General features: G+C 41.0%; 3 protein-coding genes across 3 annotated transcripts; 1 reads left to right on the plus strand and 2 right to left on the minus strand.

Annotated features, from left to right (window-relative positions):
- Positions 1-2997: 2997 nt before the first annotated feature.
- Positions 2998-7778, minus strand: spred3 (sprouty related EVH1 domain containing 3). Its single transcript, XM_056374507.1, has 6 exons — positions 7527-7778; positions 5604-5769; positions 5271-5439; positions 5101-5162; positions 4817-4975; positions 2998-4301 (listed from the first exon to the last, which is right to left on the minus strand). The coding sequence occupies exons 1-6, from the start codon at positions 7535-7537 to the stop codon at positions 3297-3299; spliced, it is 1572 nt and encodes a 523-aa protein (XP_056230482.1). The 5' UTR covers positions 7538-7778; the 3' UTR covers positions 2998-3296.
- Positions 7779-11941: 4163 nt separating this feature from the next.
- Positions 11942-14140, plus strand: LOC130167911 (uncharacterized). Its single transcript, XM_056374446.1, has 4 exons — positions 11942-12009; positions 12102-12649; positions 12774-13907; positions 14048-14140. Exons 2-4 carry the CDS (start codon positions 12120-12122, stop codon positions 14073-14075), a joined length of 1692 nt encoding a protein of 563 aa, XP_056230421.1. The 5' UTR covers positions 11942-12009; positions 12102-12119; the 3' UTR covers positions 14076-14140.
- Positions 14141-14276: 136 nt separating this feature from the next.
- psmd8 (proteasome 26S subunit, non-ATPase 8) lies at positions 14277-18502 on the minus strand. Its single transcript, XM_056374447.1, has 7 exons — positions 18351-18502; positions 17638-17710; positions 17425-17527; positions 17160-17325; positions 16275-16375; positions 15565-15676; positions 14277-15166 (listed from the first exon to the last, which is right to left on the minus strand). The coding sequence occupies exons 1-7, from the start codon at positions 18453-18455 to the stop codon at positions 15029-15031; spliced, it is 798 nt and encodes a 265-aa protein (XP_056230422.1). The 5' UTR covers positions 18456-18502; the 3' UTR covers positions 14277-15028.
- Positions 18503-18506: the final 4 nt, after the last annotated feature.

Raw genomic sequence — 18506 nt, forward strand, 5'->3', positions numbered from 1 at the left:
CATTGGCACAAAGTCAGAAGTAAGACAGCACGGAAGATAAAAACCTGTCTCAAAAAAATAAAGAATCAGAATAAATATCTCAATAAATAAATAAACAGGTAATATCTCATTAATTACTTTGAAACTAATAAATACGTACATTTGAAAATATGCACATCGGCAGAAATCAATGAACAAAAAAGTAAATAGTACTTAATACAGAGTTACTTAGAAATCATAAGTTATTGATTACTCAAATCAAAAGGCACATTTATTAAGATGTAAGAATGGGGCCTGCAGTTGTGAACGCATGACTGTCAGTACTGTACTCTAACACCATTTCTGGACCAGAAGTAGCAAACTGTGTGCAATGGCTTTACTAGTTCTGTATATCTGCACCATCGAGTGAACATGTGTGTCTGTGTGTTCAGGTCTATGCATTGCAGATTTGTGGGGATTTTGTGTGTTTGTGGGGGACAAAGGGTTAACGTGGGAACAGGGAATGGCAGTCTTCTGACCGACTGAGTTTGTGTTTCCTGCTTTTGTGACAGGAAGTCTTTTTTGTTTTTTTGTTTTTTTTTTTTTTTTTTTGTTTGTTTTAGTTTTACCTGGGCCAACATTGTTGGCAGGCTGGCCTAGTAGTGAAGACGACCAACCCATAACCGAGAGGTCAAGGGTTGTGTTCATCAGTAGTTCATCAGTAGTCGTGTGTCCTGACTCTGAACCCCACTGCCTGTTCACTCACTTTAAGTCACTTTGGATAAAAGTTCTTGGCTAAACCTAAAATGAAAATAATCTGCTGAAGCGTCTGAAAGGTTCATTCTGCCATAATTTAAAGTCTACCAAGTGATCCCTCATTTGAGACATGAGATTGCAGTATAACTAGTCAACACTGGTTTCCCAGTAATATATGTATTACCATCTTAAATTTAAAGGAGAATGCCTCTGGATAAAAAAGAAATCCCCCCACTCTTTTGAAGATATCATCATTCTGTGATGCTCAGTGCATTTCATTAGTTATTTTGTCATATTTGTTTTTTGTCATTTATTTTGCAGAGCTCCACTTTTACTCAACCTGCAAAATCAACATCTAGCCTGCTTTGTGATCACTTACAATTTTTAGGAAATCTTTCCAGAACTCACAGAAAACCAGGCGTAAGCTTGTTGCATTCGGTAGTTGGTTCTTTGTAAAAGTGTGAAGACCAATAACAACGGTTACATCAATATTAAAGCCTCGGTTTTTCCAGTCAACAAAAAAAAAAAAGAAAAGAAAAGAAAAGAAAATCTAATGGATCTTGTGGCTGCATTGCATTTTGGTCAGGAGTCAAATTGATATCTCTCCGTCTTCTATAATGTATTTCACCTTGCATGATTGTTAAACTGGTGCAAAGTGCAAACATTAAAAAATGATGTTTATATTGACGTATTAGATTTAAAAAAAAAAAACAATATTCTGTTTAAAATTTGTTGGAGCTGTGATTCATCTACCTTAATCAACCCTTGGCCAGGTATTAACTGGAAGTAGAAAAATATACCACCAATCTGCAAAATAGACACAGAAATGCAAGGTACATCACCAGAAGCATTTTTAAAAAATGTCTTGGGGTGAATTAATCTTCAAGTCCAACTATAAACTTACAAAAACCTTCTTCACACACTTTCTAGCATCCTCAACACCTTGGGTGGGATAAGAATTTGAAGATTGTTTCTGACTCTGCCACATCACCTCAGTGGGAAAGTTTGAAAAGGTTTAGGGCAGGACATAAAATAGCAGCTTTTTTTTTTTTTTAACTTCATACTTAAAGCAACATTCAGCAAACACATCCGCCACTGTTCCCAAACAAAGACCTTCCACCATTCAAATGTTTTAAGTTAATGTGTCTCTTTTCTTATCACAGGGTCAACAGTCTTCAGCACGGCGTGTTTATATGTCACACACGTGAGCTACGTGCTGCTACTCAAATCAAGTTTGTGTTCCTACTTCTCTTTTCTGCTTGATGTCGAACACAATAACACACTACAGTATTTAGTTCCAACACTTTTCAATTTCTGCGTAGTTTTCCCTAATGTGAGCGACTGGTACAAAAATACTCTCTCAATACATTGTTCATTGCACTTAAGTTTTTGGTGGTGTCTCATTCAAAGGCCTAGACATGTCTACAGATTGGTTAGCACGGGGTCCTGTTTTCGTTAGTCTTTGGGGCCGGGACTGTATGGTCGTCGTGTACATTAGGTAGAATAGACTCGCTCAGAGACCTCAATTGTAAGCACCTTGACTGATTTAACAAGTACAGTGGTTGGATGTGATGTTTTCTATGATTGATATTGAAAATAGGTGAAAAGATGAAAAAATATGTGTAAAATGAGGGTGTTTAATGCTCGACACACATTCTTGATTTTTTTTTTTTTTTCAGAAAACAAAAATAATCTTGTGTTTGGTTACAAAGGACCATAATGAATCACATTATGACTTTTAAGTCTTTGTGGTTGTCATTGCAACTTCCCCTAACAATAATTGTCCCTTTGCATTTGATAACCTTCCTTCCACTGTGGTCTACTACTTTAACCGAAAGACAACACTAGTGGTCTCAGATGCTAATACTTTTTTAAAGACTGCATTCACTCTTCGTCACTCTCTTCAAACCTCTGTCTCGTTCTCTTCTTGACCAGGGTTTGTTTGTGTAACATCTGAGGTAAAATTAGAGGTAAAGGGTGACATCTGTTCATCTGACTGATAAACAGGCCAACATGAAACAAATAACTTCCCCAAGATCTCATGTTTGTGAATACGTGATAGTGTGTGCCACTGGGGGATTCTGTCAATATGTTTTACATTTAATAAAATATACCAATTAAAATTATTACAATCATATATATAAACATCTTTTGTTTTTTGTGTTTTTCTTTCTAAATAAAAAAACAAAACCAAAAAAAAAAAAGAAAACGGACATTTGAAACAGTGTACACATCATCGTTGCCTCTGCCACTCTTCCCGTCGTAAAGTTTCTGACTGCTAACTCTAGATCAGCCAACCCTCAGTAAATCCACTATGAAGGCTCCAGATGACTCCCACAGAGCCTGGTCTGAGTGCAGCGCACCTTCAGCAGGCATGGACCAGCGAGGAAGGCCCCAGGTTGAAAAGAGAAAGAGCGGAATGCAGTGGAAGGCCGTGGGGCTTTGGATGGCCACGTCAGGGGTCTGGGTCTACTGAGAGCACTGTTCCACCTGCTAAGCTCCTGCGTCCCTACAGATGCTCTCTCCTCTCAACACCCAAACCCTCTTGGTCCAGAGAACCCCTCCCACCCCCTAGCCTGGCCTCATCGGACTGCCTTGTGCTTTCCCCCACAGCAGCCACACCTCTCCCCACACCGCAGGCAGGCGCGCAAAGGCAGGTAGCAGCACATGCAGGGCACGAAGAGCGACAGGGCCAGGAGGGCCAACCAGCGGGCACAGCAAAGGGGATGCGGGTGACCCCCCATCGAGTCATCACACGAGCAAGGCTCCCAGAACTCTCCCTCAGAGTCCGACATGCAGTGGTAGAGCAGACTCTCTGCACACCACACACAGGTCCACTGGCGCAGGCAGTGCAGGGCCGGGTCTGGGGCATCTCTGCAGCGGCCCCGCCCGTTCTCCGAAGCGCTGAAAACAGAGCGGCAGTACACACAGCGAGATGAGCATGACGATGAAGCCTGAGGACACGGGCTGTCGTCATCAGGGGAGATTACCCCCGGGTCACCGCTGCTGCTGGCCCCTCCTCCTCTCTTACGAGTCCGCGACCGAGGCGTGGCCAGTGAGGTGTGGATGCAGCACGGAGAGGGCGAGCCTTTTCCGGTCTCCTGGGGTGAGCCAGCACCTGAGGACACGCCTGACACAGCGTTGGGCATGGACATACAGGTGGGCGACGACGAGGACAGACGCTGGGAAGCTTTACTGTCCAAGCTCACGGTCACGTCGCAGCCTGCCGTCCCCACTCCTGCCAGCTCCTTCTCAAAGCGAACCACGCACAGCTCTGACTTGTCCTGCAGACTCCCTCCGCCACCAACGACCACACCCCCAGTCAGCCCCCCGACCATAGTCCTGGTGGCCCCGGCCCTTCGGTAGTCCTCATAACCTCTAGAACCCCACAGGTCTTTACAAGGGTCCACACTGCGAAGGTCTCCCTCTTCCAGCAGAGAAATGGTAGGTGAGAGGGGCGACAGAGGAGATGAGGCTGGGGGACCCACAGGAGGAGTAGGTGGAGCAGGAGGTGGGGGCGGGGGTGCTGGGGGATTCAGCACAGCCGTCATTTGTGAGAGCTGGTGCTGTCCCGGCCTGGTGTGGATCTGTGGAGAAGGTATAGGATTACAGAGTGAGTCAGGAACAGTGTGTACTGTGGCAGCAATTACAGAAGGTTCTCATCTCTAGGATAACTCTGGATGCACAAGTGATCAAGAACCCCTAATCTGATAAGATTTTATTCTATGGGATGTCAACCGGTTGTTAAGATTTTACTTTTACATCATGTAGAAAAAATATGTCTCTGCTGGAGGTGTGGGGTTAAAGGTGAAAGAAGAAGGAAAAGAAATTCTAACCAAAAAGTCAAACTTCTGTGTTTTTCTGTGTGAAAATGTCTAATAATGAATTTGAAATAAAGTTAATTTTGCTGGAAACCCCCGAATGGACACAAGGAGGTTCCCAGAACCCTCTTTAAAAACTCTTTTTATATGGTAATCATTATTGGAACTCATAAGTGTGACAAGACCAGGTACAGAGAAATCTAATGAATATTAAATCAACACGTGTCTGTTCTTTTGGACATCTTGTTATCACAGTGAAGTACCAGAAGGTGTTGTTCTACCTGAGCAGGTGTCTGAGTGGTGACAGCATGGCTGGATCCAAAACTAAATTCATCTGACTGCACGAAGCAAGTAGACGACGACTCGCTCGTCACTATGGTGATGGGTTTGGGAAGCATCTCCTTTCTGCTGTTGGATGACGACTCACTTCCTGTATGGGACTGGCAGAGGCTACATGTCATCCAACAAGTCAAAAACACCAATAACTGCATTGGGGCCCACAGGGAGCATAAACGAGCCCTTTTAGACAATAAATGCTCAGATGACAAACTGCTCGGATACTCACAGCTTGTCCATCATCCTCGGTGTCTGCTTCTTCTGGTGTGGAGGATGAGGGCGAGTCAGAGCCTTGATAACATGAAAAGAGAGGATTTAAGCTTTCCTGAATATTTCCTAACGCCGATTTGAACACGACTAATGAAATCAGTTCTTATATGTGGCTCGTGTTATCTCTACCTCTGTCGAGCTTGTCTATGACAGTCTGCAGCCCTTTCTCAAAGGAGATGGCATCGGCAGGACTCTGGAACGTAAGGCCAAACTTTCGATCTTCTACCCGCCAGTGATGGAAGATGGGGTTCACCTTGTTGTACACTAACCCCCTCTGCACTGCACACTCCAACACAGGCTAAAGACACAAACAGCAACCCCAAGCAAGCCAGTTAGTTCACCAATCAAGATATAGAACTTCCTGAAAACTTGCCATCACATGACATGCATCTACAGTCTTTAGGTGGTGTTGAGGAACAACGTGGCACCAAAGACAGCCATAACACACACGCACACACTCACTGCTCGATCTCGCAGCCGTTCTCCACGTATGATGTATTCTCTCCGCCCCCTGCCGTCATGAGTCCGCCCCTTACATATGACCACATGACTGAGGCCGCCACCTCCAAGGGGCACCCAACCGCCACTGGAGTCATCACGTGTCATCACCACTGCACGAACACGCACGCTGTCAGGGAAGCCGAGAGAGTGAGCAGAGGCCCAGGCTGATTAAACAACAATGATACACATACACGGACGCACATATACAAATACACACGCAAACATGCACGCACTGACACACACGTTCATTCAGCTGAGGAAGGAGAAGCCTAGATCTACTTCCATAGAAGTAGATCTATACAGAAATGCAGAGCAAATGTCAGTGTGGTGACTGTGTGCTAAGGCAACTGTTTTCAGCCTTGTTGAACTAAGGTAACATGAGGAAATTCACACAAAGAAGACACAACTGACAGCTTGGCCTGCACGAGGACTGGCGCTGCAACATGACAGCTCAAATGAATATCATACAGTAAAGAGCCGTTTTTTCTAATAGTCCATGATCACATGATTGAGGTAAAGCTGATTTTAAACTAGCATGTGAGGACGATAAAGAAATATGAAATATTTAGATGTGTCAGCTTTGGCGTTATTTCAACATATCTGCTGCTAGGTGAAGATGAGAATTAAAACGCATGTTCTGTGTACGATTGACTGTCAACTATATGCGCTGAGAATAAGGCAACTATAATGCAAATGGCTAGAAAGAAAGAAAGAAAGAAAGAAAGAAAGAAAGCAAGCAAGCAAGCCAGCGTTGGGGGTGGGGGTGGGGGGTGGGAGGAGGGAGGAAGAATGAGTGTTTCCCAGATAGATGTATCAATGAACGCACCCATTCGCCATCAGAGGCCCCGGCATTCTTGCAAAAATAAGCTCTGCCCTCGCCAATCGGCTGAATAATTCAGCACCGCAGTTCGACATGTGCATGTAATGCGTGCACAGCAACGTCTCTTTGCTATTTTCAAATCAAGCCGAATTTTAATTGTTGCAATTATTTTTCCCAGACGCTCCTTTTCTCCAAACCGCCCCTGCTGCACGCACTCATTAACACACCCCGATATTATGTTATATTTTTTATGAATGGGATGGAGGGAGACGGGATTCGACATCGCACCGTGCGTTTATACATTTCGCCGGAAAATGTATTAGGCCTAAATACAATGCAATCGCGTGTGAAAAAGGGGAAGGAAAAAAGGAACGAGTGGGTGAGAGGATGGAGAGGAAACGAGAGATGGGGGGAGGGGGCCGATTAGAAAAGGGAAGGAGGAGAGGAGGGGTGAGGATGAGGGAGAGCGAGAGAGAGAGAAAAAAAAATCACATTTCATTCATAAAGTTTGGCTTTAAAAAATCATAATGAAACCCCGAGACACGTTGATAAAAATCACAACGCCTCCATCCCTCCCTCGTTTTACTGTAGCCATGTCTTGAATGACGCGATGCTGGCCCCAAACTCGCCATATTTCGCCTTTTTTCCCCATACATTTTACACATTGACTGATTTCATGACTGTTTTTACCAATCGCTAGCCACGCATTTAGTTTTGAATTGTTGCATAGCTTCTTAATACATTTCAGTATTATTATTATCTCTTATATTGTGCGTGTAGATTGAGTGCCGGTCGTCTAAAAGCACAGGTCCACATGTAGGTGGCTTAACATTTATCACATATTGGCATGGATATATCGGAAATGGGGTGTATGCTGTTGATTCAAGACTACGTAATGGTGTTTTTATTCTCGGCAGCCTGCTAAATTGTAGAGCAACGATTGTGATAATAGTGCATGATGCTGGGTTGGTGTAACATTGATGGCGGTGGCGTTCTTTCTATCCGTTTTGGCGGATGGCTGAATATATATCTGCAATGTTAAAAATGAAAATGTAAGGACTTACTCGCCCTCCATGGCTCGGTGTTGCCCGCCGCTTGCAGCAGCCCACCCCAGGGTCTCCTCTCTCTCTCTCTTTTTATCCTCCTTTCAGGAAACACTCACAGACTCACTCACATTCTCTCTCTATCTGCTCTCATTTTCCTAATCTTTCTCTCTCTCCCTCTCTCTCTTGCTCTCGCTCTCTCTCTCCACCTTGATGTCGTTTCGGTGTATCAGGATAGGCTTGAGGTTGCAGCAGCCATTTTCCGCTGGCAGCATCCTCCCTCTCCCTCCCCCCTCCCTCCTTCTCTCTCTCTCCCTTTCTCTCTCTCCCTCTCTCTCTCCAAATCACTCCCTCGCTTATTCCCTTTCTCACTCTACCTGCCCTGTGCCAACACATCCGCACTAATCATTGACAGCATCATGGCTTTAGGTGGGATATATGGTTTGTCAGTGTAACCATGTGATTGGAAATTATTGAAAGTGAACATTGACTTGCTGATATATGCAGTGACGTGGGTGGTAAGTGAAAAGCTCGGAAAACCTTCAATGACCTCCGGGTGATCCTTTGATTGTCACGGGGCAAACACATTCTATAGAGCAAACTTAAAATATAGGTAAAATCAAATTAGTGTATTTGCCCTTCATTGCATATTTGCTGACATTTGTGTTTTTAAACAACGCAAGCACAGCCTGGCTTATTGTTGTGTTCATATGATTATATTCTTTAATTTTTAACAGTGCATAGTTTCCTATCATGGACAGGAAAAGAACACAATCTGTCCCAGTGTCCCTTAAGATCCTACAGTGTTGAGCAACAAAGGTTTCAGCACCTTGGACAGCAATACCTCTCGCTTTAAAGACACGGCGGCGTCTTCCACTTTAACACACGCTTCATTAGGTTTATAAATTGGTGAAATGACTGAACCATTGTGAATAATATTCTATTTGCAGCACTCTGGACTAAGAATAAAGTTATTTTATATTACTTTGTGGTTACTTCATTTTTTTAAATCCTTAAATATACAAATCTGATGTCGCATTGCCGTCGCAATCACGATTTTGGCTGGTTGTTTTTTTTATAGTATCATAGTGAGAATAGTGCTTTTATTTTATTTTAAACTAATAATAATAAATACATAGCCTATATCCTATGTCATCGAGTATGAAAACGGAACCAGAATGACTCGACGGTCAACAGTGTCTCTACATTGAATTGGTCACTTGTTGCAGGTAACTAGCCTTCAGTAAACTTACACTGGGCTTTAGCATACAGCATATGTTAGCAAACACTAAGGCCACGGGTGTTTTCGTGGTGTACAGAGGGTTAAGAGTTGTATAAAGTAACAAACCAAACTTCAGTAGGCCTAATTCAAGTCTTTTCCAGAGTAGTGGTACCTACATGTCAATATATGGCTCTTTAGTCTCAGGGTAGCATTGTGCGCCCGTTTAGCATTGTGTCGCAAGTGAGTTGCTTTATTTATACGCAAAAAACTCACACAAAGAACTGTCTTGTAGGTTAATGGTTACAAAACTGAATGGCATTATTGCATGCTGTCGCCAGGTGGCTTTGAACCACTTTGCGCCCATCAATGATAGTAACGCTTTTTTTTATCCACGTTTGTCCTTTTGCTCCTAAAATGATCTGAGACTGAATTAGCAGTTACATACCAGAGGAACTCCAGATCCAGGTCCAGATGCTGCTCTGTGGCTTCCTGCACTCAAGACTCTGGGGAGGCGACAAATTCAAAAGACAATTTCCCGGTCTGGATCAACAGAATAGCACACTTGTATTTCATGTTTGCCTTGTGCAACCCTGTTGTTGAAGTAGAGTTAAGTTACTGAAACCAGTTAATCACACAGGTTAGTTTCGTGGTTTTAACATAACCGTATTTATAGCTCCTTCCATTAATTTGAGGAAATAACGCCACGTATATCAGCACCAAGGACAGAGCTTCAACAACCTGATTGCACACAAATAGCTACTTGTTTCTGATGGTTCTGTCTTCACTTGTACAGTCAAATTTAAACAGTTTAAAATGTCATGACATGTGTTTTACATATAACTTTTTACAAAATGAACGCAAAGGACACATTTATCAAATCTTGAAACTAATCCACACTTAATTAATTATAACACTCTACTACCGATAGGCTTATAATTCTATTTTACAAAAGGTTAATGCAGTGGCGATTGATATGAGCCAGCATAGTCTTTGACACTTAAGATTTAACGTAGTACCAATTTCTGATAAGGCACCATTCATAAGGGGTTTATCAGACGTAATTAATGGATTTAGTGATGGTTAAGGTTTATCAGACGTAATTAATGGATTTCGTGATGGCTAATATATAATTTACTAATGCTTTATACTTTAGTTATGAGCCATAAATAAGAACAACTTTTGGGTTGCCAGTTGGTGGAAAATCTTCCACCAGCATGATATTTTGCTCGGCTTTGACATGTTATGATATAATAATTTAGAGTTTGACAAGCTGTTGATATGCCTGCAAAAGGGCGTGTAGAAAGAAAAATACAGTACAATGTGAAATGTAGTTCCCATTCTGCTCTTTGAATAAAGATTTGCATCTCTGTTCTCTGTTTAAATAAAAAATGTTTTGGTTAATAACGTGGGTATATGTTTCCATCCAGAAATAATGCAGTTTTAAATGTTGGTTAACTATCACTTAGGGGTTTTTGCTCTTTCTAATAAGTCATCCGGTTTGCAATTGTAAATGTCAGAGTGACATTAAAAGGTTTCTCAGTTTCCAATGAGTCCTTAACAAAAGTTAGAAACCTGAAATTATAATAAATCATTAACAAATGATTCCATCTTGCAGTGGTGCAATGGTTAAACAGTTCATTGAAGAGGTCTCCTTGATGAATTACAGAGCTTGCTTGCCTCATGCAAGAAGAGTATATTCCACAATCTGGCAACCCAAAAGTGTTAACTGATCTATAAAGCATTAGTAAATGGTGTATTAACCATTATTAAATCTATTACAGCTTGTAAACCGTTTATGAACGGTGCCAAACATAAAAGGGAAGTTCATTTATGCCAACATGGACAGAGACTGTACACTTCCACCATCACCTCCACCACCTGTGCTTTGTACCCTGCCACCTTCAGTTTCCCATCAAGAATAATACACACTGCAGGATAAACATGGCGGCTTCATTATATTTTACCCATTTTGCCCGGTTGGTGAACATTTGTTGCGCTACTATAAATGAGCGTCCCTCAGGTCAGAGACGAGGGTGTAACAATGGCTCTGATCACCAGCAGCCGCCTGTAACGTGCGGATGTTGTACGGTTTTGTTTGTTAAAGCAACTGACGAGTTGACACACCGTTACATCAGGATTAGTTTGTCAGTACAACTTGTCTGTTAATCTGACAAACGTCCCCGCAGACCGCCTGGCCGACCACTTAGGTTAGTGTGCTTAAAAAACTGAACTCAAATAACTAGCTAACCATAACGTTTGCCTGTTCTTAAGTTAAGCGGTTTATTTGTGTAAAGTTAATGTAGCTTAAGTGCATTCTTAAAGAATTTTAGCAAACGGTTACAACTAACGGTAGCTAACTAGCTACCTTAATATACACATCAACTTACTTGCTGCGCATCTTTAACCTTGTGTAACTTGAAGTACCTTCCTGGAGCTACAGCATTTAACAGAAAAGGAAAAAATCAAAACTTTTTTTTTTTTTTTTTTAAAGAGAGCAACGGAGCACAACAGATATTTACTGTTAGCATACTCTGAAATCTGTGGGAAACGCTGAGGTACCGTTAGTCAAACTTAACATCAGTGGTGAAGAACTGTAAATACTTAGCTAAGTACAAATTTGGGGTAGGACTACTTGTACTTTACTCGAGTATTTTCTTTCATGCCACCAGCCGTATACATCTACTCCACTACAAACAAAGAATTCTTTTTGCTCCACTACATTTACATTTTTGAGATTTTGTTTTACAAATACTCTCTTTATAAGACATTCAAACATTGTATATTCATTTTTGTACATGGTATATTATTTGTGGTGTGCCACATGCTTGTAATGTTAACCTCTATGGTCATCTACTGTAACTATATTTTGTTCTCTAATTTTGACCAAACTGTACTGTGCTCTGGCCTAAATGAAAAAAAAAATTCATAAAAACACTCACAACTCAGGTAAAATCACTATAAAGCAGGGCATGCAAGTGTCTCCTTGCATCACCTTTTATCTGCCATTACAGGATAAGGCTGGTGTTGGGACTATTTTCAGGAGGATTAATATATATTTCGGGCTCTATAGAGAGTATTTACAGCAGCAGGACATTGTATGTCGGATTGAGTCGAAATAAACTACAGTGGCTGTGGTTTGCGGTAATGAAGGAACCTGTCATCCAATGCAATGATGTGGCACACTGATGTGTTTTTTTTTTTTATAGTTTATGGACAACAGTGGAGTTCTACATTACATCTATCATCATCTATATCAGGCTGTGGATACATAGGCCAGAGTTGGTAGGATCAGTTATTTCATTGGTGGATTTGTTCTTTCCATGGTAAGACTTATCCTTTAAATCTGCTAATAAGTCAACATGTATATTTTGCAGGAAGGCTGAATAAGAAGGATGGGTATTCTACAGTCAAAAAAGGTGAAACAAAAGGAAAATCATCCATACAATAAGGATATAAAAAATGGGACCACAAAAGAAGCAGCAGATAGTCAAGGAGTGGGCCCTACTCAACTTATTAATCATCAAATGGAACCCAGCAATAGTAATGATGCAATGACCACAAAGATGGACCAAGGTCGTACAGTTGATGCCCCTGAACTTCAGGATTTATCTGAAAATTTAAGCCCTCCAGCACAAGTCCTGCAAAAGACAACACCCACAGTGCCGATGCAGCAACAGACAGACAGACAGAAGATGTGTGGCCATTCTCAGCCTGAGGAAACTAGAAATTTCACACTATCACAGCAGAATCCTGCAGCTAAAAAAACGACAGGGGTAACACTACAGATGGCAAGGGCTGCTGCACCATGTGACAAGGGTATGAGGACTACTAGAGACTCTGTCCATAGCTCAGCGATATTTCCCTCAGTCCAAGTGTCAGCACAGGTGCTCTGCAAAGACACCTTCCCTCAGTTAGAATGCAGGTGAGTTGAATTCTTTGTATGGAGAAATACATTTTAAAAGCATTACACACAAAAATGTTATTTGAACTGCAGTCTTTCTATGTAATTGGTAACTTGTTGAACTTCTATCTGCCAACTTCACCAGCTCATGGAGCACAGAGGAGCAAGAGACAGTCACTCAACTTTTTGGCTCTAAAATGCAAGAAGCTCTGCCTCACAAGTGCATAGAGATAGTCAGAAGTGTACCTACAGAAAACCTACACGGCAAAGAAGCAGAGGCACAGACGAAAGCAAAGATCACCAAATCACCGAGTCAGAAATCCAAGTGTGTTCTCTCTAATATGAATGTAGCATGCCATGCAACAGACAAGGCTCACAACATTGAACCGCTAATCACAACTGCAAAATCAGGTCTTGCTGAAGAGCATACCACCAAGCCCGCAGAGTCACTTGACCATACAACGCAAATGTCAAATCAGCCAAACACTCAGGTGAACAATAAAGAAACTGCATTACGCAAGCATTGCTTGAACCAAGACAGCGTCACCAATGTATCAGTTGTCTATCAATATTGGGTCATGGACAAATCAGAAAGAGGCAGAGCTAACGCTGCCAAAATAAGGCTAAGGCAGAAACTAGCAAAGCAATTAAAGGCTCCACCAGGAGATGGCAGTAGGAGTTCCCAGCAAACAACTGAAGAAACAGTCACCATTGTGCCAGAGAGTTCACAGCAGCAAATTTGCACTGCCCTGGATGAAAACCCAGTCAAGAAACACAAGAACCAACAACTAATACCTCAACCTAACAAAGCTGACTATGGAAACACTTCACCTTGCATGCAAAAAGTCAGCATGAAAGCTGTAGCACCACATGTCCCAGTAGTGGAGAAGATGCCTACAGCTGCCCCAAATAATGGTGCCACTCAAAAGGCAGGAACTGATGCAGACACAAATGTCAAGTTAATGCTTCAGTTCGACCTTAAGGTTTCCCAGCCTCAAGATACTGTTGCTGTTAAGCTAAATAAAAAATGCACACCCATAGCATTAAAGCAAAACCAGCCTACGAATAATACAGGAAGTGTCATTATGGAAGAAAAACTGAATGGGAAAAATGGTCAGGTTGAAAAACAGGAGCCAGACATCACCGCTCCAGTGAATTATCGACACAAAGTCTGTGGTGAGGGTCGCTGGCCCCAGTTTACTTTGAATCCATCCTGTCCCCGCAAGGTGCGCTGTAAACATAACCCAGGAACAGGTTTGCCGCCTAACGTCCAAAAGTGGTGAGCTGCACATTACACTTCAAACTGTTTTACAAGAGTCAATGATTAACTACACAATCTTAAGTCTGCCAACTGTTTTGCTCTTCTTTGTATTTTCATTTGTCTTTATCTTTATTCTTCTTTGCCAAAAAATTCCACAGGATTGACAACTGCCCAAATGAAGTGTGAGCCTCTTTGAGTTCACCACCGCAATACTCGCAGCTTGCTTAACACTGAGACAGATGGAAGATGGGGAGGGAGGAGATTCTCAAGAATGAGAAAAGACATTAAAAAATGTTATTATTGACTTGAAAATTAAAATTAGTTCCTGTTTAATGACTTGCTTCCAAGAAGAGTTAGAGTTGTAGTGTAAACAAACTGAAACGCACAGTCATTCAAAAAGTTTATTCTCTGAATCATTTATTGCAGACAAAGACTTGCATTGTAAGATCAACTGGATTACAAACCATCTAGGGAGAAAGAGGCATTACCATTTAGAAAACACTCAAACTTCAATGGCAATTCTGTCAGTTGCTAGGATACAAGGCAAGGGCAATACATTTCTGTGAGCTCTACTAACGAGAAAATGAACTTTGTATATAAAAAGAGTTTGCCTGAATTTGTGAAAAAAAAAAGTTCTGTTGTGTTGATAGTTTTGTGTGACACTGAAAGGCAAAGTCACAGGGTGGTGGTTGTGATGAACTTTCTTGTAGTTGTAAAAGAGCTGAGCGCCAAGGGTATTAAATGCTGGACTTGGAAGTTCTTGTTTTTCAGTCACCAGCTGGGAATGACCCATGAACAGCTCATTTTTAAAGTTGGACAGATGGAATCTTGAATGAAATAATTAAATGTAATATTTTAAACCCTTGAATTTCTTGAATAAAGGTAGATACGTAGCAACTGCTGAATAGACTGGTCACCTGTGATACTTTTAGGTTTGTTCCCCATCTTTTAAAATGACAGCAAACTGCCAGACAGAAGACCTGTAGATAGGTGTAAGAGTACAGGAAAAATAGTTCTGGCAATAAATGAAGTCATAATCCTCAGGGAAACTGCATTTGAACTGAGTGGATGTACATTGGATCAGCGTCGTGTGTGTCTGAGTGTGTCTGTACATAGTTGAGTGTATTCCTGGAGGCGGATTACACAATCATTTCCAGCTGTCGTGCATATTCGATGACCTGTTGTGCCAGCTCTGTAGAGGGGATGGTCACCTCTTCTGTCCGCTGCTGCTGACTGGTGAAAGAGTAATAGCCATCTTGGCTCAAACTCCATCCCCTCTGAAATGAGAAGAACAATCACCTTTGGCTGTTTGGCAATTTTACTCTCTGTAGGCAACAATTAAGGAAGGAGCTTTGTTTCAGTTTTACAAATTAAATCACAGGAGCAACTTGTTAATGAACAGCTGAAGGTTAAACATATTAACTAATCTGTAATTCCAGTCAATGTCTAGCTTTTTCCACCTTACTTAAATTGTCATATAAGTTTCCATATATTTAAACACTACATATTTGACCAAGTAATAGATTTACATTTATATTATGCTTGGCCTTGTTGTACAACCCTCACAGGCTGTTGCTATTAAAACCATGCAGAAACCCATTGTTTTCATCTCATTATCTCTGCATACTACATGACTTATAATTTAAGTCTAATTCCCATATGAAAGTATACATACCTTCTTGGCATACTCTGTCATCTTTTTGGGGGAACTGAAGAAAAGCACACGAGTGGCTTCACTGAACTGGATCTGCTCATACGCTTTCTCTATGCAACCTGCGATCTCATCACTGCAATTGAAAAGGTCACAGATTTAGCTGCAGTTATCTTTAAAAGAAGATTAGAAGATTAAACATCATGAAAAAACTATTAACATTGAGGTTTCCTTCCTGATAAATGAAAATAACTGAGATACAGTTGTTTCCTTTGCAGAGTCCATCATTTTCTATATCATGACACCTTACCAGGAAAGAGGGTGGATATGTTTAAATGATCAGCCATTTTCATGTCTTTTGATCAATGTGTTGAGTTCACTAGCAAGATAGCACAAACCATCAGTGTTATTGCTGTTGTTAACTGCAGTTTAACATACCTTCTCACTAATTTAGAATGGTGTTTAAACTGCAGACTATATCTATGGTGAAAGTGTCTTAATACATGGTTTTAATTAACTTTTGCCAACCAATCACACGCCAGTATTTTCCATGACCATGGTATTACATAAGCAAAACTTTAAAACTAAAAGATGCATTGGGACCTAAAACAAAAAGTACGATTAACAAACCAGGAATATTTTCAAAGGGAAAATAGACAGCTGCATTGCTTATTAAGCATGAGGAAGGGACTGCATCAATTAAACATGTGTAGAAATGATAAGTTGATCCTTACCGAATTGTGTCAAGCAGAATATCTATAAAAAATGTGTAGCTCTCAGCAGGGATGTTGCCTTTGGCCAGAAATACCTTGTTGTAGCTTCCCTCCATCAAGTACTGAAATGACCAGGAGAGGATAAAACATTAAGGTGGAATTTACATGCAAGTTTTATTGACGTAGTGCTAATATTATGTAAATGGAGAATTTTGTAGACCCAAGCATGTATCTAAGGGAATATTTTTGATAATTTGTGCCAATTAATTAGTAATTTGTACCTCTGAATTTATTGTTTGTGAAAACAATATATCACAGAGAGCACATCCATTTATTTCAGGCCAAAATTGTGTATTAAATATTGCATGACCCATGTAGATTGTCTATGACTGGACTTTAAGCATTTCAGCATATATTTTGCAATGCGTTACACAGAGGCATGTCTGATAAAATCTGCCCAGTCAAAAATAGACATGGAGTATTGAAAAGTTAATTGTAATATAAATAGTGTATAAGAAATACCATGTTGAGGAGATAAAGGGCAAATGCAGTGACTGTGATAATCTGATGGAATTAATTCATTAATTGTAGTGTACCCACTACACTAAAGCTGCTAGACTGCCACTAACCTACTGGATGCTCCTCCTTACTTGCCTGTACTAGCCAGGACCACCTGGAATCAGTTCCTGTTGCGGCAAGAATGTAACAATGTTGATTTATGGCATTACTTCTGTAATTTGAGATGCCAAATTATTAATTTGAGGGAAAAATTAGGCAATTTAAGGATACAAATTACTAAGTGGGCATAAAAATATCAAAATTTTACCCATGATACCTGGTCACTGTAGAAAAACAATGCAATATCAAACATAAATTTGTGCTTTGTCAAGGGATAAACTGCAACACCTGTTCTAAGGACACTGGGTGTCTGATGTATACGTTGGTCTGAATATCTCGTGCACTCAGTCTCTCAAGTTCTGTGTGAAACTCAGACACACGGTTCTGTGAGAGCAGGAAGAGCAGGTTCAGTCCAAGCAACTGATGCATGTAGGCGGCTTCAGGCAGTTCATCCCTTAATGACAAAGGTAAAGAGAAAGCAATGTAAGAAAAAGCCTGTGAATACCATATCACAAAATCCCACTACACGTGAAAAATAAAAAGGTGACATTACTTGTAATCAAAGTAGTAACATTTTAGCTGGGCCATGTATCTCTCAAATGATGGGATGTCCTTCTTGAGGATACTCCACAAGGCTCCAATTTCAAGGACATCGCCTGAAACACAGACACACATCTTTCTTAGCTAATGATATCTTCTGTCCTGCGACTTTGCCTAATATGATTAATATGAATGTTGCCCGTCTTGATTTGACACCTGTACTTACGAGCTAAAATGAGCTGCTGCTTGGTGAGCGCAGACCCAGTGGTAGGTAAAAAGTTCAGCTCCAGTAATGAAACCTGTAAAGAAATGTTTTGCGTCAATTTCTACAAAATTTCAAACTTAATGCGTCGCTTGTGTCCACCTAATTCTTCATCATAATATAAGATGATCGTATTAATCCTTCATAACAGAATCAAACGTAATGCCAGCTCTTCCTGTGACGGTTACGGAAAAATTTTAATATCATCAAAACAAAATAATAAAATCACAAGAGCTACAACCTAATAATCAATAAATAAATGCCGACTCTCCTTTACCATTAGAAAAACAAAGCTGCAGAATAACTACTCAACTAACCTCCGTCAAATGTTTATTTTGATGTCAGTTCCAGGTTGTCATTAGCTGGACAATGAATTAGCGAAAGGTACGATGTGTTAGCAATACTGACAATAATGATTAGTTTCTTGACTATCGTTAACAGGAATCCTCGAACAATTGTCGTGTCACCCAAACGCTAATAGCTCAACGTTATTATAATCAAAACAATAAGACTGTAGGTGTCTAAAGTTTAACAAACAAAACTCTACATCCAATGTTAGCCTAGTTAGCTTAGCCCGCTTAGCTACATTTGCTAACAGCGCTGACACTTCTTAAGTAAACAGTGTTCCTGCTTCGACTAGTAAAACCAAAAGCGGGCAAATCGACGAGAGAGTCTACCTTGAGCTTGGTCAGAAGTTCTCCACATCTACTCAAGTTTGGGTTTTTCTTGTTCCACTCCGCTTTGAGCGTCTCGTACAACCCAGCGGTCTCTTTCAACGCCATGGTGATTCTGCAAAATGTACGACACCGGCCACCGTAATACGTTAAACGACT

Source organism: Seriola aureovittata, chromosome 4, assembly GCF_021018895.1.
Source record: "Seriola aureovittata isolate HTS-2021-v1 ecotype China chromosome 4, ASM2101889v1, whole genome shotgun sequence".
Taxonomy (NCBI): domain Eukaryota; kingdom Metazoa; phylum Chordata; class Actinopteri; order Carangiformes; family Carangidae; genus Seriola; species Seriola aureovittata.